Below are 27,988 nucleotides of genomic sequence, written 5' to 3' on the forward strand. Positions count from 1 at the left end.
ATTTACCCTACAGAGATGACAGTCAATGTGTCAAATCAATTTTTTTTTTTTATTAGGTTTTTATCATCACATGCAGGCTATACCTATAAATATTATACACAATAATAGTCAAAGCAGTACACAGTAAAGATAAGATGCATTCAACATGATACATGGATTTTGTAAAAATAAATACCACAATCCCATCACTTACCTGCACTGGGTGTAGCCTACTGGTGGTGCTCCCAATTCCTTCCACAGTCGTGATGGCAGCTCCATGCAGAGAGCATATTGGAAGCAGGCAAGCATTGGCCGAGAAATGGCTTCAAGTGTTAAGACACAAACTGAAATGAGGGGTGGTCACACATACAAAGCCACATGGAGGAAAAGTTTGGACTTGTAACACCATGTTTTATGTACCATTTAGATAGAGGCTATTCTTTTACTATGGCTTTACACTTAGGTTTCCAGAATTTGTGAATGATATAGACAATATGCTTTGTTCCATTGCAGCTTCTTCAAGGGTGACTGCACGATAATCACAAAGCGGTGTTTTAAGGAAAGTATTTTTTTTTCCTTTGGTGTATGAAAACCTAAAAAATAAAAAAAGGACAAAATCACTTGTCCCACACCACGACATCTTCAGTGGTCTATATGATAAGAAACCTGACTTGAAATTGCCATGCACTGAAGTTTTTCATGAGTTAATCACATTTGGGACGCAGCGATCCCACGTGGCGTAAAAGGGGGTGTAGGAAGTAAAAAGGGTCATACCCTAAAATAATAACTTAATCGTCATAATTGAGGTAAAATAATCAATCGTATATAAGTTATAGATGAAATCTATGCCACACACTTCAATTTCAGGCGCACAGGACCTCATGATGAAGCCGGGGCCTTCTAATAATTTTGGCACATCTCAAACCAGCTGAGGTATTCATAGGATAAATAATTCTCCCCTATGACTTTGTAATAACTAAAGTGTTTCCATAATGGGTGAGCTAAGGATACAGAATCTTCTTGGTGACAGGATGAATTGTAGATACCATCACAGTGCAGGCTCCGCACCCGCCTCCTCCACATCCATACTTTGTGCCAGTAAGGAGAACTTACAAAAAAACAGTTAAGGAAATAGATCATAGAAAACGGATGTTTGATACCTATAAACAGGACTGGTTACTATAATCAGTAGGATGTACCGGTACCTAAGACATAGCTCACAATTTCAAGTATGAAGAAGGATTAGTATACGTAGGAATCTCAATAGCTGATTTTAGTCCCTAATGAATGATTGATCACCAGACTTATAGTATATCGTATCTCTTATACATAAGGCAACTTAAAGAAAATCTGTCAGGTAAACTGTACTGGGCTCCTAAACCCAGCATTAGCAGAGACTTAAATAAAATACAAACAGTGGCATAAGGACCGCCATAGTAGCCGTAGCGGCTGCCATATGGCACGCAATCTTAGAGACAGGCGTCACGCGCGTCAGGCCCGCACTGCGACGCATAATAGCTCCGGCGTAACCCACATCTGTGACATCATTGAAGATAACCAAAACCAGCAGGGAATCACGACAGAGTGCAGGAGACTTGCGTACCACTGGGTGTTTTTTTTTACATTTGTCACCCTCCCTGGGCCTCCGATCATTATATTCTGGAACTTGAAAAGACTCCAGAGTATAATAATAGCTCTTAAGTGGTGTCCCTTGACTTTCGCGGTAGGGCTATACCACGGGTTTTCAAAAAATATTAATGGAAGGATACTCCGCGTTTTTTTGAACACCACGGGTTTTCCCGCGGCGGCCCGATCTACATGTACATGTATATACATGTACTGTACAGGTACCGCTATTAGTTGAGCGGAGTGATACTGTACTGTATATTCTTTGGTGACACCCGGATGCTGATTGGTTGAATACGCGCTAGGTCACAGTACCAAATCCTTCTCACACACCTACCAGCCGTCGTCTCACTAGTACAGGTACGGTGTTTGTGCGACATACCCAAGATGCCTCCTAAACGTTGAGCGCCGATTGTAGGCCACGAAAGTAAAAAGACTAGGAAGATGCTAACGATTAAACAGAAGGTTGAACTGTTAGATATGTTGAAAGAGGGTCGCTCATATGCGGAAGTTGGCCGCCATTATGGAATAAACGAATCGAGTGTGAGATACATTCGTAAGGATGAAAAGAAGAAACAGCTGTCATCACATTCAACAAGGAAGCAAAAAGGATGGTGACGCCTAGAAATAAAAGAATTATGAAAATGGGAGCTGCTTTGTCCGTATGGATACAAGACTGCCGTAAGAAGAGCATTGCATTGGATACCAATATGATACGGACAAAGGCAAAACAACTCTTCTTCAATGGTGAGTACCCATATCAGTTCATAAACTGTACTGTACGTAGACTATTTTGGATATGAACAGTATCACAGGACATCCTCTAACATGAGATTAAATACCGCATCTCCACTTAACGGAAATTTGATTTTCGCGGGCGGCCTTGGAATGTATCCCCCGCGAAAGTCAAGGGAACACTGTACCACAAAAATTTTGAGCTCTGCTGAGCCCGAAATGTTTCAATATTTGCAACAAACACTGTTGGGGCCGTGATGGGACATAATACTATGTGAAGGGCCACTATGGGACATTATACTGTGTGCACGTGCCACTATGGGATATTATATAGTCTAGAGCAAGGGTGAACCTAGCTTTTATGCCGCCTGAGGCGGACGACAGAAAGCCGCCCTCCCCCGGGAGGAGGGAGTGGAGTGGAGGGGGTGGAGCGGAGGGGGAGGAGGAAGAGCAAAGGGGGGCAGAGCGGGTGGGCGGGGCGGTGTTAGCAGGCAGAGAGCAGGCAGGGAGAGGACCTGCTCTCTGCCTGAGCGTCAGGGGAGGCCGGTGGAGCAGTGCTGCGTCCACAGGGCCTCCCCAATCTACCGCTCGCTTCCCGTGCCGGGCTGCCGAGATGGTGACGCTAAGCCAGTCCAGGACAGCTTGTCCTGGACTGGCTTAGGTCATCAAAAATGCCGCCCCCCCCCCCGGGGGCCCGGCATAGCGCCGCCTGAAGCGGTCACTTCAGGTCGCCTCATGGGAGGTGCGGCGCTGGTCTAGAGGCTACTTTGGGACATTATAGTGTGTGTGTGTGTGTTTATGTTTGTGTGTAAATTTTCAGTGAGTTTTCTGGTTTCTAAAACTCTTAGCTAGTTCACATTAATACTACTACTGGTATTATCTATCCCCCATCAGATTGTGCCCCCTCCACATTTCTCCCCCTAAAGCAGAAGTATATTATAGATAAAATATAAAATTAACAGATTACGTGCTATAAATGGAATACAAAACCAAAACTATCTAACATTTCTGACACTGAGAAGGATACGATTTTTACGAAGATAAGGCAAAAGCATGACTTCTGGATCAGCATTTTTCTCAACAATCTATATATATATAAAAAAAGAATGACAATAATAAATATGTTGACAAGAATGCTCCATAATCCTTATAGGCATTCTGTGAAAGATAATGATGTGAATTTTTTTGGACACAACCCCTTTCAAAATGTGGACCCCAGGAGAAACAGCAGATTGATTTGAGTCGCTTTCCTGGCAAGCAGCTGATTTTGTTAAGAGATGAAGTTGCAGGTGAAATGTTGTATTAGAAAGTCATTCAGATCTGTGGCTGTGATACATGAATGATTCCAGTATGCCAAAATAGGAGCCACGTGAACAGAGCAGTTCTCTATTCTGGCTGATAGAGGGGGATTCATAGTGAAGACACCGCCACGATATCCATATGTACTAATATAGACAGTGGTTTATAGCATGTCTTAAGAAAACTTATTTAGCAGTGATGCCTAACATTATGCCACTAATACCATAATACCAATGTGCAACCACCATAAGTTATGTATATATGGGACCGTGATGTGAAGATATTGTCCCCTAAGATCAATGATATAATACAGCATTCATTGGAGCAAATCTTTAAGTTAAATTCTGCATAGTCTTGGCTCAATATGTGCCAACAAAACTGGCATATCGGTGTAAGTTATAGAGAAAGGGGCATGACACCAAAATTGAGCCAAAACTTTAGCACAAATGGACGAGTGTGATAACATACACCAAATGTATCATACAATGTAAAACACCGTGATAAATTTGTCTAATCTTTAGGCTGGGGCCACAGGTAGCAAAAACTCTGCGATTTTATCACAACAAAAATTGCAGAGTTTTAAAGTACCTGCAAAGTGGATGGGACTCTGTCTAATCCCATCCACACATTACAGAAAACTATTCCAGCAGATATCCCATTTCAAAAACTGTTGCATTTTTGGAAATCGCAACATATCAATTATACCTACGTATATAGACTGTAATAGACTTCACTCTAAAAGTGCCATTTCTAAACATGCTTATTGATCACCAAATCAGTTTCAGAATATACAAGCAGCAAATTTCAACAACATTGTTAGGTAAATCACAATTGTTGTATCATAAAGTAGACTGTAGAGTAGTACTGAAACGTTTTTGGTCAGTATAGACCTTCCTCAGACTCTAAGTGCTCCAAGATGGCCCCTTATAGATGGTATATCTAATAGAAGAATCGCTAGTATCAGCGGTAATGCCAGATAAATAAAGTGGGGTACTGCTACGGAAGAATCACTATGCGCCGCGCATTCAGACACGTATACACGTGTCAGATTGTGAGCGCTCAAAACAGATCTCATTCTCTTCAATGTGTGCCGGCTCACGCGCTCTACACATTGAAATGAATGGGTTAAAAAGCCTCCTATTGATTTAAATTTTTAGGGATTCCTTACAGCAGAATAGTTACTAAGGCCTTGACTTTACAACTAAAGAACAGTGCATATATCTATGGAGAGAGGGGGAAAAAACATTCTTGGCAATAAAATTCTCCGCTTACCTTCCTCCCATTCACGTAAAATAATAATTGATTGTATTCAGCAGAGCTGGCCATGTTTCCAGCGATGTGTGTGTGAGTTTGTGAGGTCCACTAGTAGATTCAGGAACTGAGCCAACAGCTAAAAGCAGCTCGTATTCCTCCCACTTGCTTCCATTGGTAGAAGCATTGTGAGCATTCCTCCGTTAAAGAAACAAGACAATATAATGTATAGATAGCGGCATTAACCCCTTCATATCCCTTACTGATATGAGCCTTATGAGCAGAACATTTCTTTTTCAATTTGCTGTCGCACTGCTAAAATGATTGGTGTTCTTATTTTTGCTACTAATATGCTTTTGTCATTTTTTTGTGATAAATATGGCTTTGGCGTATTAGATGCCGTATTTATGCCAAAAAACACCCCAGTTGTCATTTAGTAATATTGTACTGTTGTTGTGTTAAAAAAAAAGATACTTAATAGAGATGAGCGAACACTAAAATGTCTGAGGTTCGAAATCCGATTCGAACAGCCGCACACTGTTCGGCTTTTCGAACGGATTTCGAACCCCATTATAGTCTACGGGGGGAAATGCTCGTTTCAGGGGTAGGCAAAATTCAATACAATTATACTTACCAAGTCCACGAGTGACGGTCGGGCTGCATTCCCCTTGAAGTCTTCTCCCGGCGCAGCGCCCCCGCGGCGTCTTCCGGCTAGAATTCACTCTGCCTAGGCATCGTGGGCCTAGGCAGAGCCAACTGCGCATGCGCGGTCGGCTCTGCCCGGCCCGATGCCTGAGCATAGCTGACTGCGCATGCGCAGTCGGCTCTGCCTAGGTCGGATGCCTAGGCAGAGTGAATTCCACCCGGAGGAAGACGCGGGGACGCAGCGCGGAGAAGACTTCGGAAAGGTAAGAGAAGAACCAGCTTTGATTGGCAAAATGTATAGCATTCTGCCAATCAACGCTGGTTCTGCATCGAACCTTAAACTTCGAACAGCTAGTAGTGTTCGATCGAGTACGAGTATTTCGAATACCGTAGTATTCGATCGAACATGACTCGCTCATCTCTAATAGTTAACTACTGACTATAACAGAGGGGAAAAAAACGACGGATACTTTTATAAACTTCATGTTTGTTTACTTTTGTAATGGAAGTCTTGCACGCAAGACCTTTTCTTCCATCGGAAAAGTAAAGACATAACAGAGAAAAGTATAAGGAAAATGTTTCTTTTTGTACCGTGTTAGCCAGTGGGTAGGAAATATAAAAAAAAAAACGAAAAACTTAAGTCAGTAGTTGATACCTTTTTTTAATGGCTAACTCATAATGATGGTAGATTACAATGTTTCGAAGCTCTCGGCATCTTCAGTTATATCTAAAAACAATTTCTAAAAATACCTGAAGAAGAAGCCCAGAGCTTCGAAAGCTTGTAATCTAGCCATTAAAAAAAAAGGTATCAACTACTGAAGACTCTCAAGTTTGTTTTTTTTTTATAGAGAAAAGTTTGTCTTTTTTTTTTTTTTTTTTTACAAGGAAGTATATTCAGACAGAGCAGAGAGCAAATAGAGGGGGCTCTATGTTGGCATCTGTCATTTAACGTTCATTGCTCTTATGAAGTGACGGATAACAGCAACGGATAATAGAGATGAGCGAACACTAAAATGTTCGAGGTTCGAAATTCGATTCGAACAGCCGCTCAATGTTCGTGTGTTCGAACGGGTTTCGAACCCCATTATAGTCTATGGGGAACAGATACTCGTTAAGGGGGAAACCCAAATCCGTGTCTGGAGGGTCACCAAGTCCACTATGACACCCCAGGAAATGATGCCAACACCTCTGGAATCACACTGGGACAGCAGGGGAAGCATGTCTGGGGGCATCTAACACACCAAAGACCCTCTATTACCCCAACATCACAGCCTAACAACTACACACTTTACACACTCAATACCACCTCTCTGACAGTAGGAAAACACCTTGAAACATGTGTATTTGGCACTTGCAGTGAGGAGAGCTTGTCACCAGCAGTGAATTTGGCCCTTGTAGTAAGTTGAGGTTGGCACCAACATTTGTTTTGAAAATCAGGGTGGATTGAGCCTCTAACCAGCAGAGTTTGGGCAAATTCATGGTGGAGGGAGCCTCTAAAAACCCCAGTTTGGACCAATTCATGGTGGAGGGAGACTCTAAAAACCCCAGTTTGGACCAATTCATGGTGGAGGGAGCCTCTAAAAACCCCAGTTTGGACCAATTCATGGTGGAGGGAGCCTCTAACCAGCCCAGTTTGGGCAAATTCATGGTGGAGGGAGCCTCTAACCAGCCCAGTTTGGACCAATTAATGGTGGAGGGAGCCTCTAACCAGCCCAGTTTGGACCAATTAATGGTGGAGGGAGCCTCTAACCACCCCAGTTTGGACCAATTCATGGTGGAGGGAGCCTCTAACCAGCCCAGTTTGGACCAATTCATGGTGGAGGGAGCCTCTAAAAAACCCAGTTTGGACCAATTCATGGTGGAGGGAGCCTCTAAACAGCCCAGTTTGGGCAAATTCATGGTGGAGGGAGCCTCTAACCACCCCAGTTTGGACCAATTCATGGTGGAGGGAGCCTCTAAAAACCCGTTTGGACCAATTCATGGTGAAGGGAGCCTCTAAAAACCCGTTTGGACCAATTCATGGTGGAGGGAGCCTCTAACCAGCCCAGTTTGGGCAAATTCATGGTGGAGGGAGCCTCTAAACAGCCCAGTTTGGACCAATTCATGGTGGAGGGAGCCTCTAACCAGCCCAGTTTGGGCAAATTCATGGTGGAGGGAGCCTCTAAACAGCCCAGTTTGGGCAAATTCATGGTGGAGGGAGCCTCTAACCAGCCCAGTTTGGACCAATTCATGGTGGAGGGAGCCTCTAACCAGCCCAGTTTGGGCAAATTCATGGTGGAGGGAGCCTCTAAAAACCCGTTTGGACCAATTCATGGTGAAGGGAGCCTCTAAAAACCCGTTTGGACCAATTCATGGTGGAGGGAGCCTCTAACCAGCCCAGTTTGGGCAAATTCATGGTGGAGGGAGCCTCTAACCAGCCCAGTTTGGACCAATTCATGGTGGAGGGAGCCTCTAACCAGCCCAGTTTGGGCAAATTCATGGTGGAGGGAGCCTCTAAACAGCCCAGTTTGGGCAAATTCATGGTGGAGGGAGCCTCTAACCAGCCCAGTTTGGACCAATTCATGGTGGAGGGAGCCTCTAACCAGCCCAGTTTGGGCAAATTCATGGTGGAGGGAGCCTCTAAACAGCCCAGTTTGGGCAAATTCATGGTGGAGGGAGCCTCTAACCAGCCCAGTTTGGACCAATTAATGGTGGAGGGAGCCTCTAAACAGCCAAGTTTTGGGAAATTCATGGTGGAGGGAGCCTCTAACCAGCCCAGTTTGGACCAATTCATGGTGGAGGGAGCCTCTAACCAGCCCAGTTTGGACCAATTCATGGTGGAGGGAGCCTCTAAACAGCCCAGTTTGGGCAAATTCATGGTGGAGGGAGCCTCTAAAAAACCCAGTTTGGACCAATTCATGGTGGAGGGAGCCTCTAATTAGCCCAGTTTGGACCAATTAATTGTGGAGGGAGCCTCTAACCAGCCCAGTTTGGACCAATTAATGGTGGAGGGAGCCTCTAACCACCCCAGTTTGGGCAAATTCATGGTGGAGGGAGCCTCTAACCAGCCCAGTTTGGACCAATTAATGGTGGAGGGAGCCTCTAAACAGCCAAGTTTTGGGAAATTCATGGTGGAGGGAGCCTCTAACCAGCCCAGTTTGGACCAATTCATGGTGGAGGGAGCCTCTAACCAGCCCAGTTTGGGCAAATTCATGGTGGAGGGAGCCTCTAAACAGCCCAGTTTGGGCAAATTCATGGTGGAGGGAGCCTCTAACCAGCCCAGTTTGGACCAATTCATGGTGGAGGGAGCCTCTAACCAGCCCAGTTTGGGCAAATTCATGGTGGAGGGAGCCTCTAAACAGCCCAGTTTGGGCAAATTCATGGTGGAGGGAGCCTCTAACCAGCCCAGTTTGGACCAATTAATGGTGGAGGGAGCCTCTAACCAGCCCAGTTTGGGCAAATTCATGGTGGAGGGAGCCTCTAAACAGCCCAGTTTGGGCAAATTCATGGTGGAGGGAGCCTCTAACCAGCCCAGTTTGGACCAATTCATGGTGGAGGGAGCCTCTAACCAGCCCAGTTTGGGCAAATTCATGGTGGAGGGAGCCTCTAAACAGCCCAGTTTGGGCAAATTCATGGTGGAGGGAGCCTCTAACCAGCCCAGTTTGGACCAATTAATGGTGGAGGGAGCCTCTAAACAGCCAAGTTTTGGGAAATTCATGGTGGAGGGAGCCTCTAACCAGCCCAGTTTGGACCAATTCATGGTGGAGGGAGCCTCTAAACAGCCCAGTTTGGGCAAATTCATGGTGGAGGGAGCCTCTAAACAGCCAAGTTTGGACCAATTCATGGTGAAGGGAGCCTCTAAAAACCCGTTTGGACCAATTCATGGTGGAGGGAGCCTCTAACCAGCCCAGTTTGGGCAAATTCATGGTGGAGGGAGCCTCTAAACAGCCCAGTTTGGGCAAATTCATGGTGGAGGGAGCCTCTAACCAGCCCAGTTTGGACCAATTCATGGTGGAGGGAGCCTCTAACCAGCCCAGTTTGGGCAAATTCATGGTGGAGGGAGCCTCTAAACAGCCCAGTTTGGGCAAATTCATGGTGGAGGGAGCCTCTAACCAGCCCAGTTTGGACCAATTAATGGTGGAGGGAGCCTCTAAACAGCCAAGTTTTGGGAAATTCATGGTGGAGGGAGCCTCTAACCAGCCCAGTTTGGACCAATTCATGGTGGAGGGAGCCTCTAACCAGCCCAGTTTGGACCAATTCATGGTGGAGGGAGCCTCTAAACAGCCCAGTTTGGGCAAATTCATGGTGGAGGGAGCCTCTAAAAAACCCAGTTTGGACCAATTCATGGTGGAGGGAGCCTCTAATTAGCCCAGTTTGGACCAATTAATTGTGGAGGGAGCCTCTAACCAGCCCAGTTTGGACCAATTAATGGTGGAGGGAGCCTCTAACCACCCCAGTTTGGGCAAATTCATGGTGGAGGGAGCCTCTAACCAGCCCAGTTTGGACCAATTAATGGTGGAGGGAGCCTCTAAACAGCCAAGTTTTGGGAAATTCATGGTGGAGGGAGCCTCTAACCAGCCCAGTTTGGACCAATTCATGGTGGAGGGAGCCTCTAAACAGCCCAGTTTGGGCAAATTCATGGTGGAGGGAGCCTCTAAAAAACCCAGTTTGGACCAATTCATGGTGGAGGGAGCCTCTAATTAGCCCAGTTTGGACCAATTAATTGTGGAGGGAGCCTCTAACCAGCCCAGTTTGGACCAATTCATGGTGGAGGGAGCCTCTAACCAGCCCAGTTTGGGCAAATTCATGGTGGAGGGAGCCTCTAAACAGCCCAGTTTGGGCAAATTCATGGTGGAGGGAGCCTCTAACCAGCCCAGTTTGGACCAATTAATGGTGGAGGGAGCCTCTAAACAGCCAAGTTTTGGGAAATTCATGGTGGAGGGAGCCTCTAACCAGCCCAGTTTGGACCAATTCATGGTGGAGGGAGCCTCTAAACAGCCCAGTTTGGGCAAATTCATGGTGGAGGGAGCCTCTAAACAGCCAAGTTTGGACCAATTCATGGTGAAGGGAGCCTCTAAAAACCCGTTTGGACCAATTCATGGTGGAGGGAGCCTCTAACCAGCCCAGTTTGGGCAAATTCATGGTGGAGGGAGCCTCTAAACAGCCCAGTTTGGGCAAATTCATGGTGGAGGGAGCCTCTAACCAGCCCAGTTTGGACCAATTCATGGTGGAGGGAGCCTCTAACCAGCCCAGTTTGGGCAAATTCATGGTGGAGGGAGCCTCTAAACAGCCCAGTTTGGGCAAATTCATGGTGGAGGGAGCCTCTAACCAGCCCAGTTTGGACCAATTAATGGTGGAGGGAGCCTCTAAACAGCCAAGTTTTGGGAAATTCATGGTGGAGGGAGCCTCTAACCAGCCCAGTTTGGACCAATTCATGGTGGAGGGAGCCTCTAACCAGCCCAGTTTGGACCAATTCATGGTGGAGGGAGCCTCTAAACAGCCCAGTTTGGGCAAATTCATGGTGGAGGGAGCCTCTAATTAGCCCAGTTTGGACCAATTAATTGTGGAGGGAGCCTCTAACCAGCCCAGTTTGGACCAATTAATGGTGGAGGGAGCCTCTAACCACCCCAGTTTGGGCAAATTCATGGTGGAGGGAGCCTCTAAACAGCCAAGTTTTGGGAAATTCATGGTGGAGGGAGCCTCTAACCAGCCCAGTTTGGACCAATTCATGGTGGAGGGAGCCTCTAAACAGCCCAGTTTGGGCAAATTCATGGTGGAGGGAGCCTCTAAAAAACCCAGTTTGGACCAATTCATGGTGGAGGGAGCCTCTAATTAGCCCAGTTTGGACCAATTAATTGTGGAGGGAGCCTCTAACCAGCCCAGTTTGGGCAAATTCATGGTGGAGGGAGCCTCTAACCAGCCCAGTTTGGACCAATTCATGGTGGAGGGAGCCTCTAACCAGCCCAGTTTGGACCAATTCATGGTGGAGGGAGCCTCTAAAAAACCCAGTTTGGACCAATTCATGGTGGAGGGAGCCTCTAAACAGCCCAGTTTGGGCAAATTCATGGTGGAAGGAGCCTCTAACCAGCAGAGTTGTGGGAAAGCAGGGTGGAGGGAGCCTCTAACCAGCAGAGTTGGTGGAAATCAGGGTGGAGGGAGCCTCTAACCAGCAGAGTTGGGGGAAATCATGTTGGAGGGAGCCTAGTATTAGCAGAATTGTGCAACGCTTATGGTGGATGAGTATGAGGATGCGGAGGAATTGGAGAGGTTGAGTACAGACATGGAGTTTCATGTTGGGGTGCTTTACACAGGTGGGCACAAAAATGAAGGCTCTATCCAGTGGTGGTTCATTTTTATCAAAGTGAGCCGGTCGGCACTCTCAGCTGACAGACGGGTGCGCTTGTCAGTGATGATGCCACCGGCTGCACTGAACACCCTCTCAGATAGGACGCTGGCGGCAGGACAGGACAGCACCTCCAAGGCATATAGGGCAAGTTCAAGCCACAGGTCCAACTTCGACACCCAATACGTGTAGGGCGCAGAGGGGTCGGAGAGGACAGGGCTGTGGTCGGAAAGGTATTCCCGCAACATGCGCCTATACTTCTCACGCCTGGTGACACTAGGACCCTCCGTGGCGGCACTTTGGCGAGGGGGTGCCATCAAGGTGTCCCAGACCTTAGACAGTGTGCCCCTCGTTTGTGTGGACCGGTGAGAACTTGGTTGCCTACTGGAGGAACTGCCCTCCCTGCCGCCAACGTCACATGCTGGAAACATCTCCATCATATTCTGCACCAATTGCCTGTGGCAAGCATTGATGCGATTGGCCCTCCCCTCTACCGGAATAAAAGACGAGATGTTGTTTTTATACCGGGGGTCAAGGATAGCAAAGATCCAGTACTGGTTGTCCTCCATGATTTTGACAATACGCTTGTCGGTTGTAAAGCACCCCAACATGAACTCAGCCATGTCTGCCACAGTGTTAGTTGGCATGACTCCTCTGGCCCCACCGGAAAGTTCAATCTCCATTTCCTCCTCATCCTCCATGTCTACCCATCCGCGCTGCAACAATGGGACGATTCGAAGTTGCCCGGAAGCCTCCTGTATCACCATCACATCATCGGACAACTCTTCTTCCTCCTCCTCCTCCTCCTCCTCCTCCATTAAACGCAGTGAAGCGGACAGATGTGTGGACCTACTCTCCAGCTGTGACGGATCGGATGCTATCCCTAACTCCTCTGTGTGATCTGAGTTATCCCTGATGTCAATCAGGGATTCTCTCAGAACACACAAGAGCGGGATTGTAAGGCTCACCATCGCATCCTCAGAGCTCACCCTCCTTGTGGACTCCTCAAAGACCCGTAGGATGTCACAAAGGTCTCTCATCCATGGCCACTCATGGATGTGAAACTGAGGCAGCTGACTTTGTGGCACCCTAGGGTTTTGTAGCTGGTATTCCATCAAAGGTCTCTGCTGCTCAACCACTCTATTCAACATCTGAAACGTTGAGTTCCAGCGTGTGGGGACGTCGCACAAAAGCCGGTGTTGTGGCACATGCAGGCGTTGCTGGAGAGATTTTAAGCTAGCAGCGGCTACTGTCGACTTGCGAAAGTGGGCGCACATGCGCCGCACTTTCACCAGTAGCTCTGGAACATTGGGGTAGCTCTTTAGGAAACGTTGCACCACTAGGTTGAAGACGTGGGCCAGGCATGGAACATGTTGGAGTCCGGCAAGCTCCAGAGCTGCTACCAGGTTCCGGCCGTTATCACAAACGACCATGCCTGGGCCCAGGTGCAGCGGCTCAAACCATATTGCCGTCTCATCGAGGAGGGCATCCCTCACCTCGGAGGCAGTGTGCTGTCTGTCCCCCAAGCTGATCAGCTTCAGCACAGCCTGCTGACGTCTACCAACGCCAGTGCTGCAACGTTTCCAACTCGTAGCTGGGGTCAATCTAACAGCGGAGGAGGAGGCGGTGGCGGAGGAGGAGGCGGTGGCGGAGGAGGAGGAGGGGGGTGTTCTTCTCGTGTCCCTGCCAGGAATGTTAGGCGGGGAGACGAGGTACACCGGGCCAGTTTGGGAAGCAGTCCCAGCCTCAACTACATTCACCCAGTGTGCCGTCAGTGAAATGTAGCGTCCCTGTCCGCATGCACTTGTCCACGCGTCGGTGGTCAAGTGGACCTTTGTGCAAAGCGCGGAACTAAGGGCCCGCCTGATGTTGAGTGACACGTGCTGGTGCAAGGCGGGGACGGCACACCGGGAGAAGTAGTGACGGCTAGGGACGGCATAGCGAGGTGCCGCAGTTGCCATCAGGTCCAGGAAGGCGGGAGTTTCAACAAGCCGGAACGCCAACATCTCCTGGGCCAGCAGTTTAGCGATGTTGGCGTTCAAGGCTTGCGCGTGTGGGTGGTTAGCAGTGTATTTCTGCCGCCGCTCCAATGTCTGAGAGATGGTGGGTTGTTGTAAAGAAACGCCTGATGGTGCCTTTGATGGTGCAGGAGAAGGAGATAAGACAGGACCAGGGGAGGATGAGGTAGAAGTCAACAAAGTGGCGGAGGCAGATGAAGTGGTGTCCTGGCTCGTCCTCTGGAGTGCATCGCCAGCACAGTCAGCAGTGGCAGTGGCAGAGGCAGAGGCAGTGGCAGTGGCGTGAACGGCAGGCGGCCTTTGTCCTGCCGTTGCTGCCTGCCACTGATTCCAGTGCTTGGATTCCAAATGACGGCGCATTGAAGTGGTGGACAGGTTGCTCTTCTCAGAGCCCCTAATCAATTTCGAGAGGCAAATTGTGCAGACAACACTATATCTGTCCTCGGCGCATTCCTTGAAAAAACTCCACACCTTCGAGAAACGTGCCCTCGAGGTGGGAGTTTTTCGGGGCTGGGTACGAACTGGAACATCTTGGGAGATTCCGGGTGTGGCCTGGCTTCGCCTAAGCTGCTGACCTCTGCCTCTGCCTCTAGCTACCCTTTTTGGTGCTGCACCTGCCTCAACATCCACACTACTTTCCCCGCTTGACATCCCCCCTGTCCAGGTCGGGTCAGTGTCCTCATCATCCACCACTTCCTCTTCCAACTCCTGTCTCATCTCCTCCTCCCGCACAATGCGCCGGTCAACTGGATGCCCTGACGGCAACTGCGTCACATCATCGTCGATGAGGGTGGGTTGCTGGTCATCCACCACCAAATCGAACGGAGATGGAGGAGACTCTAGTGTTTGAGCATCTGGACACAGATGCTCCTCTGTTAGGTTCGTGGAATCGTGACGTGGAGAGGCAGGTTGAGGGACAATGAAAGGAGCGGAGAACAGCTCTGGGGAGCAGGGACAGTTTGGGTTATTGTTCTGTAAAGCTTCGGAATTTTGGGAGGAAGGAAGACAAGACTGTTGGGTAATAGGAGGAGAGGAGGCAGAGTCTGACTGGCTGCTGGACAATGTGCTGTAAGCGTTCTCTGACAGCCATTGCAAGACCTGTTCCTGGTTCTCGGGCCTACTAAGGTTTGTACCCTGCAGTTTAGTTAATGTGGCAAGCAACCCTGGCACTGTGGAGTGGCGCAATGCTTGCTGCCCCACAGGAGTAGGCACGGGACGCCCTGTGGCTTCACTGCTACCTTGCTCCCCAGAACCATTCCCCCGACCTCGCCCACGGCCTCGTCCACGTCCCTTTCCGGGAGCCTTGCGCATTTTGAATTCCTAGTTAGAAATTGGCACTGTATACCAGTAGTAAAAATTGTGGGTGCACGTAACCCCAATATATTCTTTGAATTCCCAGTCAGAAACTGGCACTATATGGCAGTAGCAAGAAATGAGGGTATTTGTATTCCCAATATACTCTTTGAATTCCCAGTCAGACAATGGCACTGTATACCAGTAGTAAAAATTGTGGGTGCACGTAACCCCAATATATTCTTTGAATTACCAGTCAGAAACTGGCACTATATGGCAGTAGCAAGAAATGAGGGTATTTGTATTCCCAATATACTCTTTGAATTCCCAGTCAGACAATGGCACTGTATACCAGTAGTAAAAATTGTGGGTGCACGTAACCCCAATATATTCTTTGAATTCCCAGTCAGAAACTGGCACTATATGGCAGTAGCAAGAAATGAGGGTATTTGTATTCCCAATATACTCTTTGAATTCCCAGTCAGACAATGGCACTGTATACCAGTAGTAAAAATTGTGGGTGCACGTAACCCCAATATATTCTTTGAATTCCCAGTCAGAAACTGGCACTATATGGCAGTAGCAAGAAATGAGGGTATTTGTATTCCCAATATACTCTTTGAATTCCCAGTCAGACAATGGCACTGTATACCAGTAGTAAAAATTGTGGGTGCACGTAACCCCAATATATTCTTTGAATTCCCAGTCAGAAACTGGCACTATATGGCAGTAGCAAGAAATGAGGGTATTTGTATTCCCAATATACTCTTTGAATTCCCAGTCAGACAATGGCACTGTATACCAGTAGTAAAAATTGTGGGTGCACGTAACCCCAATATATTCTTTGAATTCCCAGTCAGAAACTGGCACTATATGGCAGTAGCAAGAAATGAGGGTATTTGTATTCCCAATATACTCTTTGAATTCCCAGTCAGACAATGGCACTGTATACCAGTAGTAAAAATTGTGGGTGCACGTAACCCCAATATATTCTTTGAATTCCCAGTCAGAAACTGGCACTATATGGCAGTAGCAAGAAATGAGGGTATTTGTATTCCCAATATACTCTTTGAATTCCCAGTCAGACAATGGCACTGTATACCAGTAGTAAAAATTGTGGGTGCACGTAACCCCAATATATTCTTTGAATTCCCAGTCAGAAACTGGCACTATATGGCAGTAGCAAGAAATGAGGGTATTTGTATTCCCAATATACTCTTTGAATTCCCAGTCAGACAATGGCACTGTATACCAGTAGTAAAAATTGTGGGTGCACGTAACCCCAATATATTCTTTGAATTCCCAGTCAGAAACTGGCACTATATGGCAGTAGCAAGAAATGAGGGTATTTGTATTCCCAATATACTCTTTGAATTCCCAGTCAGACAATGGCACTGTATACCAGTAGTAAAAATTGTGGGTGCACGTAACCCCAATATATTCTTTGAATTCCCAGTCAGAAACTGGCACTATATGGCAGTAGCAAGAAATGAGGGTATTTGTATTCCCAATATACTCTTTGAATTCCCAGTCAGACAATGGCACTGTATACCAGTAGTAAAAATTGTGGGTGCACGTAACCCCAATATATTCTTTGAATTCCCAGTCAGAAACTGGCACTATATGGCAGTAGCAAGAAATGAGGGTATTTGTATTCCCAATATACTCTTTGAATTCCCAGTCAGACAATGGCACTGTATACCAGTAGTAAAAATTGTGGGTGCACGTAACCCCAATATATTCTTTGAATTCCCAGTCAGAAACTGGCACTATATGGCAGTAGCAAGAAATGAGGGTATTTGTATTCCCAATATACTCTTTGAATTCCCAGTCAGACAATGGCACTGTATACCAGTAGTAAAAATTGTGGGTGCACGTAACCCCAATATATTCTTTGAATTCCCAGTCAGAAACTGGCACTATATGGCAGTAGCAAGAAATGAGGGTATTTGTATTCCCAATATACTCTTTGAATTCCCAGTCAGACAATGGCACTGTATACCAGTAGTAAAAATTGTGGGTGCACGTAACCCCAATATATTCTTTGAATTACCAGTCAGAAACTGGCACTATATGGCAGTAGCAAGAAATGAGGGTATTTATAACCCCAATATATTCTTTGAATTCCCAGTCAGACAATGGCACTGTATACCAGTAGTAAAAATTGTGGGTGCACGTAACCCCAATATATTCTTTGAATTCCCAGTCAGAAACTGGCACTATATGGCAGTAGCAAGAAATGAGGGTATTTGTATTCCCAATATACTCTTTGAATTCCCAGTCAGACAATGGCACTGTATACCAGTAGTAAAAATTGTGGGTGCACGTAACCCCAATATATTCTTTGAATTCCCAGTCAGAAACTGGCACTATATGGCAGTAGCAAGAAATGAGGGTGTTTGTATTCCCAATATACTCTTTGAATTCCCAGTCAGACAATGGCACTGTATACCAGTAGTAAAAATTGTGGGTGCACGTAACCCCAATATATTCTTTGAATTCCCAGTCAGAAACTGGCACTATATGGCAGTAGCAAGAAATGAGGGTATTTGTATTCCCAATATACTCTTTGAATTCCCAGTCAGACAATGGCACTGTATACCAGTAGTAAAAATTGTGGGTGCACGTAACCCCAATATATTCTTTGAATTCCCAGTCAGAAACTGGCACTATATGGCAGTAGCAAGAAATGAGGGCATTTGTATTCCCAATATACTCTTTGAATTCCCAGTCAGACAATGGCACTGTATACCAGTAGTAAAAATTGTGGGTGCACGTAACCCCAATATATTCTTTGAATTCCCAGTCAGAAACTGGCACTATATGGCAGTAGCAAGAAATGAGGGTATTTGTATTCCCAATATACTCTTTGAATTCCCAGTCAGACAATGGCACTGTATACCAGTAGTAAAAATTGTGGGTGCACGTAACCCCAATATATTCTTTGAATTACCAGTCAGAAACTGGCACTATATGGCAGTAGCAAGAAATGAGGGTATTTATAACCCCAATATATTCTTTGAATTCCCAGTCAGACAATGGCACTGTATACCAGTAGTAAAAATTGTGGGTGCACGTAACCCCAATATATTCTTTGAATTCCCAGTCAGAAACTGGCACTATATGGCAGTAGCAAGAAATGAGGGTATTTGTATTCCCAATATACTCTTTGAATTCCCAGTCAGACAATGGCACTGTATACCAGTAGTAAAAATTGTGGGTGCACGTAACCCCAATATATTCTTTGAATTCCCAGTCAGAAACTGGCACTATATGGCAGTAGCAAGAAATGAGGGTATTTGTATTCCCAATATACTCTTTGAATTCCCAGTCAGACAATGGCACTGTATACCAGTAGTAAAAATTGTGGGTGCACGTAACCCCAATATATTCTTTGAATTCCCAGTCAGAAACTGGCACTATATGGCAGTAGCAAGAAATGAGGGTATTTGTATTCCCAATATACTCTTTGAATTCCCAGTCAGACAATGGCACTGTATACCAGTAGTAAAAATTGTGGGTGCACGTAACCCCAATATATTCTTTGAATTCCCAGTCAGAAACTGGCACTATATGGCAGTAGCAAGAAATGAGGGTATTTGTATTCCCAATATACTCTTTGAATTCCCAGTCAGACAATGGCACTGTATACCAGTAGTAAAAATTGTGGGTGCACGTAACCCCAATATATTCTTTGAATTCCCAGTCAGAAACTGGCACTATATGGCAGTAGCAAGAAATGAGGGTATTTGTATTCCCAATATACTCTTTGAATTCCCAGTCAGACAATGGCACTGTATACCAGTAGTAAAAATTGTGGGTGCACGTAACCCCAATATATTCTTTGAATTCCCAGTCAGAAACTGGCACTATATGGCAGTAGCAAGAAATGAGGGTATTTGTATTCCCAATATACTCTTTGAATTCCCAGTCAGACAATGGCACTGTATACCAGTAGTAAAAATTGTGGGTGCACGTAACCCCAATATATTCTTTGAATTCCCAGTCAGAAACTGGCACTATATGGCAGTAGCAAGAAATGAGGGTATTTGTATTCCCAATATACTCTTTGAATTCCCAGTCAGACAATGGCACTGTATACCAGTAGTAAAAATTGTGGGTGCACGTAACCCCAATATATTCTTTGAATTCCCAGTCAGAAACTGGCACTATATGGCAGTAGCAAGAAATGAGGGTATTTATAACCCCAATATATTCTTTGAATTCCCAGTCAGACAATGGCACTGTATACCAGTAGTAAAAATTGTGGGTGCACGTAACCCCAATATATTCTTTGAATTCCCAGTCAGAAACTGGCACTATATGGCAGTAGCAAGAAATGAGGGTATTTGTATTCCCAATATACTCTTTGAATTCCCAGTCAGACAATGGCACTGTATACCAGTAGTAAAAATTGTGGGTGCACGTAACCCCAATATATTCTTTGAATTCCCAGTCAGACACTGGCACTATATGGCAGTAGCAAGAAATGAGGGTATTTGTATTCCCAATATATTCTTTGAATTCCCAGTCAGACAATGGCACTGTATACCAGTAGTAAAAATTGTGGGTGCACGTAACCCCAATATATTCTTTGAATTACCAGTCAGAAACTGGCACTATATGGCAGTAGCAAGAAATGAGGGTATTTGTATTCCCAATATATTCTTTGAATTCCCAGTCAGACAATGGCACTGTATACCAGTAGTAAAAATTGTGGGTGTATATAGCCCCAATTCTATTGCTAGGGGACTTGCAGGGTATTTCTGGGGTGAAGGTGGGGGGGCACACCGTTGGAACGGGTATCGGGGTATATATCGGGTATACGGGAATACACTGACAGTGTATTCCATTCAGGATCCTGGGAAAGCTGGGTTGCGGCGATTGAGCCCGTCAGTGCCACGTTACACTGACAAGCTTCTCCCTGGAATTTAGCTCTTACAAGAGCTGTTGGTTGTCTTCTCCTTCCTATCCTAGCCTGTCCCTGCCTACCCAGAATCTAAGCCCTAGCTAGCTGGACGGAAACCTCCGTCCTCGGTGAATTGCAAGCTCAGAATGACGCGAAGCTGGGCGTCGCTGTTCTTTTAAATTAGAGGTCACATGTTTTCGGCAGCCAATGGGTTTTGCCTACTTTTTTCAACGTCACCGGTGTCGTAGTTCCTGTCCCACCTACCCTGCGCTGTTATTGGAGCAAAAAAGGCGCCAGGGAAGGTGGGAGGGGAATCGAGTAATGGCGCACTTTACCACGCGGTGTTCGATTCGATTCGAACATGCCGAACAGCCTAATATCCGATCGAACATGAGTTCGATAGAACACTGTTCGCTCATCTCTAACGGATAACAATAGTGTGAACCAACCCTTATCCCTTTATCTCAGTTTCCTAGAATCTCGAGAACATGACAAGGAGGTTTACAGTCTAGTTCAGACTTACCTGTAAAATGGAACTCAGAAGAGGTTTAAGGCTAAGACCCCACGTAGCGGGCCACAGCGAAAAAGTGATGCAGGAAAGCCACAGCACAAAACGCATTGCAGTTTTTCTTGAGCTTTTCACAAAAAAGTCTGCATCCATTATACCTATAAGGAAATTACTAGCATTTCCGTAAGTATAATTGACATGCTGCGATTTCCAAAGCTGCAACAGTTTGTGGATGACATTTGCTAGAATCCTATCTACCTTGCAAGGACTGTAAAATGCTGTCATTTTTGCCCGGCCTAAAGGATATTTCATTATTGCAGCAGGAGGTCAAAGAAGCTGAAAAGTGAAAAAAAAACATACTTACCTGTCCCTGGCTGCCGTCCGGTCCCAACAGCACCTGGGGCTTTGACCAAGGTTTCCTTTAGGAGTTCAGACTAATGAATATGTTTTGCAGTTTGTTTCTGGAAACAGTGGTTGACTACATATATGGCAGCCATATTAGCGGTTCAAGCAGTTGTCACTGATGATGGGCAAATCTGCTTAGACTTGCACTGAGAAATCCCATACCAGGTCTATTTGCCCAAAAAAAACTGGAAAAACTAAGAGACCACCTATGTGGAAGCTGTAAGGATATAATACATTGCAGAACAGAAAAAAAAAAAAAAAAACTTTCCTGTCCCTATCAGACGCCGACAGATAGTACGCGTTGACACTGTTGTACCTTCAGACTGCAGGGAAGCTTGAACTTGTTTGGATGTTAGTCGAGGTTCTTTATCCACCATCCGCACAATCCTGCGTTGAAATCTCTCATCAATTTTTCTTTTCCGTCCACATCTAGGGAGGTTAGCCATAGTGCCATGGGCTTTAAACTTCTTGGTGACACTGCGCACGGTAGACACAGGAACATTCAGGTCTTTGGAGATGGACTTGTAGCCTTGAGATTGCTCATGCTTCCTCACAATTTTGCTTCTCAAGTCCTCATACAGTTTTTTGGTCTTCTTTCTTTTCTCCATGCTCAATGTGGTATACACAAGGACACAGGACAGAGGTTGAGTCAACTTTAATCCATTTCAACTGGCTGCAAGTGTGATTTACTTATTGCCACCACCTGTTAGGTGCCTCAGGTAAGTAACGAGTGCTGTTAATTACACAAATTAGAGAAGCATCACATGATTTTTCAAACAGTGCCAATACTTTTGTCCACCCCTTTTGTATGTTTGCTGTGGAATTATATCCAATTTGGCTTTTTGACAATTCTTTTTGTGGTTTTCCATTGAAGACAAATTAAATGAAGATAATACCAAAGAATTTGTGATTGCAATCATTTTCTGGAAGAAACTGAGTATTATCTGACAGAATTGCAGGGGTGCCAATACTTTTGGCCAACACTGTACTTGTCTTCTCATCCTGAGATGACTTTGAGGCGCTGCTGTCCCCTCTACTGCCTGCACCTGGGATCCGGAATTGGCGCCTGCACAATAGAACAGCATTCTATTGCGTAGGCGCCAGCTCCTTGTGAAGGAAGCACTGTCCAGCAGAAGAGGAAGTGAATAAGTATGGTGGGAAGAGAGAGGAGTACTGGTGGCCTCCCGTCTCTGGAAATGCTGAAACAGAATGTCACCAGGAAATCATAAAATGTGCCTGGGTCGGTCATATGACCACCCCAGGTATATGGGTAAATATACTTTTTTTTTAAGGGCGTAAATTAAAAGTTAGGCAGGGGGAGGGGATTTAGCTTAGTGGTAAAATTTTAATCTATCCTGGACAACCCCTTTAAGTGTCACCAGGTTAGCCAGGAGGACGTGCGCTGACTTAAAAGTACTAAGGGCTTGTTCACATCTGCGCCCGTACTCTGTTCTGCAGGTTTCCGTTTCCTGCACAAAACAGGGGCAGGAGACGGAAACGCTCTCCGCGGCGAAACGGTTTTTTTTTTAACCGGACACAGAGTCGGACATGCAGTACTCTGTGTCCGGTTTAAAAAAAAACGGTTTCGCCGCGGAGAGCATAAAACGCTCATCAGCGCATACAGCCAGACTCGGCATGACAGGTTTCCGTTTTCTACATGCAGAAGACGGAAACCTGAAAACGGAGTTGAGGCGCTGGTGTGAACCCAGCGATAAATAGACAAATTACCAAGTTCTGAGGGAATCCTGCACCGTTATAGAGAGACCCTTATATCTAAGAGGCAGTGGCGTAACTACCACCATAGCAGCGGTAGCAGCTGCCACAGGGCCCGGGACATTAGGGGCCCGGTGACAGCTGCTACTGCTGCTATCATTATGCTCGGAGGTCTTTTCGGACCCCCGAGTATAATGATCGGGGCCCCCTGTTGGTGGAATACTTTCCACCAACAGGGGGCCCCGAAGCTGCAGCAACGGCTGACACACAGGAGCTGCAGGTCTGGCTCCTGTCAGCGCTGCAGGACGCTCCCCCTCTCTCCCCCCTCCCTTTCTCTGCTGTCCTCTGCCCACCAATGAGAGGAGGAGGCGGGGCTTATCCCTGCCGAGCTCCTGCACAGAAGAGAAGAGGAAGAAGCTGCTCTAGGAAAATGAAACTGAAGCTACACAGGTACGTACTGGGGTTACTATACTTATTACTATCAGGCATTTGGGGGGATTACTTGTGTTTTAGTAACTCCATGTGCCTCATAGTAATAGCAGTTAACCCCATCATCTCCCTCACATTAACCCCTGTTTGCCTCACCATAAGAGTTACTGATATGTGAGACATTTGGGGGTAATAGTAATGAAGATACTTTATTATTACCTCCATGTCTCTCACATATCAGTAACTCTTATGTGAGGTACACAAGGCTTAATGTGAGGGACATGATAGGGTTAACTGTTATTAATATGATGCACATGGAGTTACTAAATTGTAATGCACAGGACCAGATTTTTTTTTATCCACAATTTGTCCTGGTATAGCGGTCAGCGGTGACAGTATTTAGTCCTGTAGGGGCCACTAAGGGACATAATACTGTGTGCAGGGGCCACTAAGGGATATAATACTGTGTGCAGGGGCCACTATTGGGTATAATACTGTGTGCAGGGGCCACTAAGGGACATAATACTGTGTGCAGGGGCCACTATGGGACATAATAGAGCGCACAGGAATGCGTAGGAGGGACTCGGTCGAGATCTTCGGTGTCGGGGGGGGCCCCATGTCAAAAGTTCGCCATGGGGCCCCGCCATTCCTAGTTACGCCACTGCTAAGAGGTTGTGTAGTATGGTAACAAGACTAAATCCTTGGATCAACATCCTACCCCACAAATTTTGGTAGCTTTAACGTGTTTAACCTGCAAAATTTAGAAACTACAGCAAAACTACATGCAATATATGGATTTGAATGATGACAGTGTGAACCTAGCCTTAACATATTTAACCTGTAAAATAAAGAAACCTGCACCATAACAACTGGTAGATTTTTTTCCAGTGCAGCATTGATGCAGTATTAGTTGCCTCCAAGTGTGCAGTGTGAATACACCCTTACATCATAGGTCCCTATGCAAATTAGCCATCACTCAGTAGAACCCTACTACTACTACTACTACTACGTGATTGATCACATGACCGTGACCTCGCAAAGGTCCTTCAGCGCCACCACTAGCTTTCTGCACGTCATGTGACAGACCACGTGATCGTGACATCGGCAAAAGTACTTTAGCCTACTAGGACCTGGCCTCATCGCTCCTAAGTAACCATAGCAACCGCAGCCTCATGCGCACTTTACGTACAGCCCTTCGCTCTGCTCGCCGCCTGCTGCTCCAGACTGTGGCCGGAGTGATCAGCATGTGTGCGGGGGTGAGCGCCATGCATGAGCCGCACTCGCTCTTTAGACTTCCGAAAGTGCCGGGGACTGAGCCCGCAAAGTGTAACGACGTGCTGGTGTGTCCGCCCCGGAGCGGAGCGCAGAGGCCGCACCATGTCGTCTATTTCCCGGGAGACGTGCAGGTAAGTGTCATGTCTGGCTTGTTATATACTGTATACAGAGCGCAGTGCGTGCTGGTCACGTGGCGAGAAGCGAGTGGGGAAGGGGGGTCGGTAGTAAGACGTGTGTGTGTGTCTGTATGTGTGTGTCTGTATGTGTGTGTGTGTGTGTGTGTATATATATATATATATGGGTGTGTATATATGTATATATATGTGTGTGTGTATGTATGTGCATGTGTGTGTATATATGTATGTGTGCAGAAATGATAAGGGGGATCGGTAGTAAGACGTGTGTGTCTGTATGTGTGTGTATATATATATATATATATGGGTGTGTGTGTGTATATATGTATGTTTATATATATGTGTGTGTGTATGTATGTGCATGTGTGTGTATATATGTATGTGTGCAGAAATGATAAGGGGGGTCGGTAGTAAGACGTGTGTGTCTGTATGTGTGTGTGTGTGTGTGTGTATATATATATATATATATATATATATATATATATATATATATATGGGTGTGTGTGTGTATATATGTGTGTGTGTATGTATGTGCATGTGTGTATATATGTATGTGTGCAGAAATGATAAGGGGGGTCGGTAGTAAGACGTGTGTGTGTGTCTGTATGTGTGTGTCTGTATGTGTGTGTGTATATATATATATATATATATATATATATATATATATATATATGGGTGTGTATATATGTATGTATATATATGTGTGTGTGTATGTATGTGCATGTGTGTGTATATATGTATGTGTGCAGAAATGATAAGGGGGATCGGTAGTAAGACGTGTGTGTGTATGTATGTATATGTGTGCATGCATGTATCTGTGTGCAGAAATAATCAGCTCACTAGACTGCAGGTACAGGCCACGTTCACACTAGCCGATTTTCCATCAGGATTTTAATCCAAAAAGAGGAGTGTAACCTGTAGAGTGAAAGTATAATGGGAAACCTTGTATGTCAGAAACACTGCTACACAATGCTGCCTGGTGGAAATGAGACTGTGGGAGTCCCAGCACTTGTATGTTACATCAGGCTACCCAAACCGTGCCCCCTCTGAGAGTAACATGCTTATCTGTGCCCAGATGGTTCAGGAACACTCTACATCCTCCTAGCACTTCTCACTTCTTAGAGGATCATGGTCATAGACTTGGACCTGCCATGCAAGAGGGGAAGAAAGGGACAAGGAGCGGCCAGTAGTAGGGGAAAGCCCACTCTCTCCATGTGCAAAACTGATAGACATACCCCAAGCGACTTGCAGCTGTAATCGCAACAAAAGGTGGCGCTACAAAGTATTAACGCAAGGGGGCCAAATCATTTCGCCTCACTTTTCTTCTTTTTTTTTTTATTTGTTAAAAAAAGTTTACAATATCCAATAAATTTTGTTCCACTTGTTGATTCTTCCCCAAAAAATTAAAATGTGATATATTTATGTTTGAAGCCTGAAATGCAACAAAAGTTTGAAAAGTTCAAGGGGGCCGAATACTTTTGCAAGGCACTGTGTGTGTGTGTGTATATGCCATATCTACAAGTTATATCTGGGTTTCCATTATATCAGCAGGTTTCCCACAGTCAGCACCCCAGAGACATATTGGCGAGGGGGATAAGGGTCTCACAGGGTTAATATCGGTTACTCACATTATTCATTTGATAGAATAGACTGCTGTACTTCAGCTATTTCCGACACCCCTGTTGAAATGAATGGAGCGGGGTGTGTCTGTGTCCACACTGGTTGGGAAGGTTGACCTCAAAGAGTGGGTAATGCATGCCATGAGCAATGTAATTTGATGCATTGCTAAGGGTTAACTCATCTGTGACATAAATTGACCCATGGCAGATTTAAAATCCACAGCAGTTAATGTTATGTGTTGATTCCATTATGGATATTTGCCACTGCATGTGCGTGAGCTTTGCCAAAATCTCATCCACTTTGCCATGGAATTCCTGGGTGAAAATGGTGAAAAATCCCCCGCATATACACCCTGTGTTGTCAGACCCCAGCAGCCTAGTATGGGTGTAGGGTGTGGCATTTGGCACTAAATAGGGTTATAAAACCGCACCATTATAGAGAAACCATCCCTATAAATGCTGGCGCAGTGCCAACATAGGCTGACTTAGTGTGTCTGAACATGTACACAAGAAACCTTGCCAACCCTTTCCAATACTTACTTGTATTTGCTTTATAATCCTTTTAGAATTACCGTGATACAATGGCAGATCACTCTGAGAATTTTCGGTGGAAGCGCTGGAGCCTGGAAGACATTTCTGCTATTCTTTTTGAGCGGTTTCCTGCCAGTTATATCTGGATAATAAAGCCGTCGCGCATGCACCTGCACAAATTCAGCTGCTATGACAACTTTGTGTCTAGTAATATGTTTGGCGCTCCGAAGCACAGCGCGGATCTGGGAGCTTTCAAGCAGCTCTATTCCTTGCTTGGGAACGCTTTCACAATGGCGCAAAATGTACTTCTGTCCGAGAGTAATAAGTATATCATTGCCCAAGACTACAGTCATTCCTTATATTCTACCAACGGGTGCCATTCTGAAGAAGGGGACGACTCTCGCTTCTCCAAGGACACTGCAGCTTGCCTTGGGCTACCATCTGTGAAGGGTTCCCTGTCGTTCACTCTGATAGGGTTCAGTAAAGGCTGTGTTGTGTTAAATCAGCTGCTTCATGAATTGCAAGAAGCCAAAAAAGATAAAGAAATCAGTTCTTTTCTTGCCAACGTAGAATCCATGTATTGGCTGGATGGCGGCCATTCTGGGGGTAGCAACACATGGGTCACCTGCCCAAACATTTTGAAAGTATTTGCCCACACGGGGATTACAGTTCACACACATGTCACTCCATATCAAGTCAGTGACTCCATGCGTTCCTGGATCGGGGAAGAACACAGGAAGTTTACGGAGCTTCTTAAAGGTTACGATGTAACGGTTGATAATCAGTTACATTTCGCTTATGAGGCACCTTCGTTGGATAACCATTTCCGAGTCCATGAGGTTTTCTGAAAGTATGTATAAGAAGTGGATGATGATGATGCTAGGTGTGCTTTCTGCTATGTGATCACAATTAATTCTTCAACTCTAAACATCACAAAGCGCAGTCTCCTTTCCACTTCATGCACCGTTGGTGGATCTGTGCTCGTGTCATTAATGGAGTAAATATAGGTGAGTGGAGTCCTTGGCGAGGCTTATGAACATGGAACTGAAGGCAACCTGAAGCTGCAGTCCTAAAGAGGTCTCCAAGAATGGCTATCAATGGCCTAAGACACCTGACACCCCAGCGATCAGTTGTTCAGAGCCTGAAATAGCTCCATACACTGTGTAGTGGTCATGCAATACTATGCAGTTTAGCTGCCATTCACTTGCTTCTTCTTCTATACACTGGGGATGCCGGGTTTTATACCCTCACAGATCTAATACTGTACTGGTGTCTTAAAAAAAATTCACTGGAATTG

General features: G+C 45.8%; 2 protein-coding genes across 2 annotated transcripts in view; one reads left to right on the top strand and one right to left on the bottom strand.

The window, feature by feature from the left end:
• Positions 1-4,990, bottom strand: part of LOC142216451 (aldehyde oxidase-like) — a 47,746-nt gene extending 42,756 nt beyond the window's left edge. Inside the window, exons 1-4 of the mRNA XM_075284272.1 lie at positions 4,912-4,990; positions 3,368-3,425; positions 991-1,087; positions 194-302 (exon numbers count right to left, since the gene is read on the bottom strand). Of these exons, the coding sequence (XP_075140373.1) occupies positions 194-302; positions 991-1,087; positions 3,368-3,425; positions 4,912-4,965 (318 nt within the window). The 5' untranslated portion in view covers positions 4,966-4,990. The remainder of the gene's footprint in view (positions 1-193; positions 303-990; positions 1,088-3,367; positions 3,426-4,911) is intronic.
• A 19,187-nt stretch (positions 4,991-24,177) lies between these two features.
• On the top strand, positions 24,178-27,911 carry C8H2orf69 (chromosome 8 C2orf69 homolog). Its single transcript, XM_075284349.1, has 2 exons — positions 24,178-24,538; positions 26,727-27,911. Exons 1-2 carry the CDS (start codon positions 24,305-24,307, stop codon positions 27,537-27,539), a joined length of 1,047 nt encoding a protein of 348 aa, XP_075140450.1. The 5' UTR covers positions 24,178-24,304; the 3' UTR covers positions 27,540-27,911.
• The last annotated feature ends 77 nt before the right edge of the window (positions 27,912-27,988 follow it).

Source organism: Leptodactylus fuscus, chromosome 8, assembly GCF_031893055.1.
Source record: "Leptodactylus fuscus isolate aLepFus1 chromosome 8, aLepFus1.hap2, whole genome shotgun sequence".
NCBI lineage: Eukaryota > Metazoa > Chordata > Amphibia > Anura > Leptodactylidae > Leptodactylus > Leptodactylus fuscus.

What these genes read in the sequence shown, in the direction of transcription:
- C8H2orf69 (XM_075284349.1), top strand. Translation starts at nt 24,305, where the DNA reads ATGCGCACTTTACGTACAGCCCTTCGCTCTGCTCGCCGCCTGCTGCTC. An exon ending in ATTTCCCGGGAGACGTGCAG is followed by an intron (nt 24,539 to 26,726) that starts GTAAGTGTCATG and finishes TAATCCTTTTAG; the next exon opens with AATTACCGTGATACAATGGC.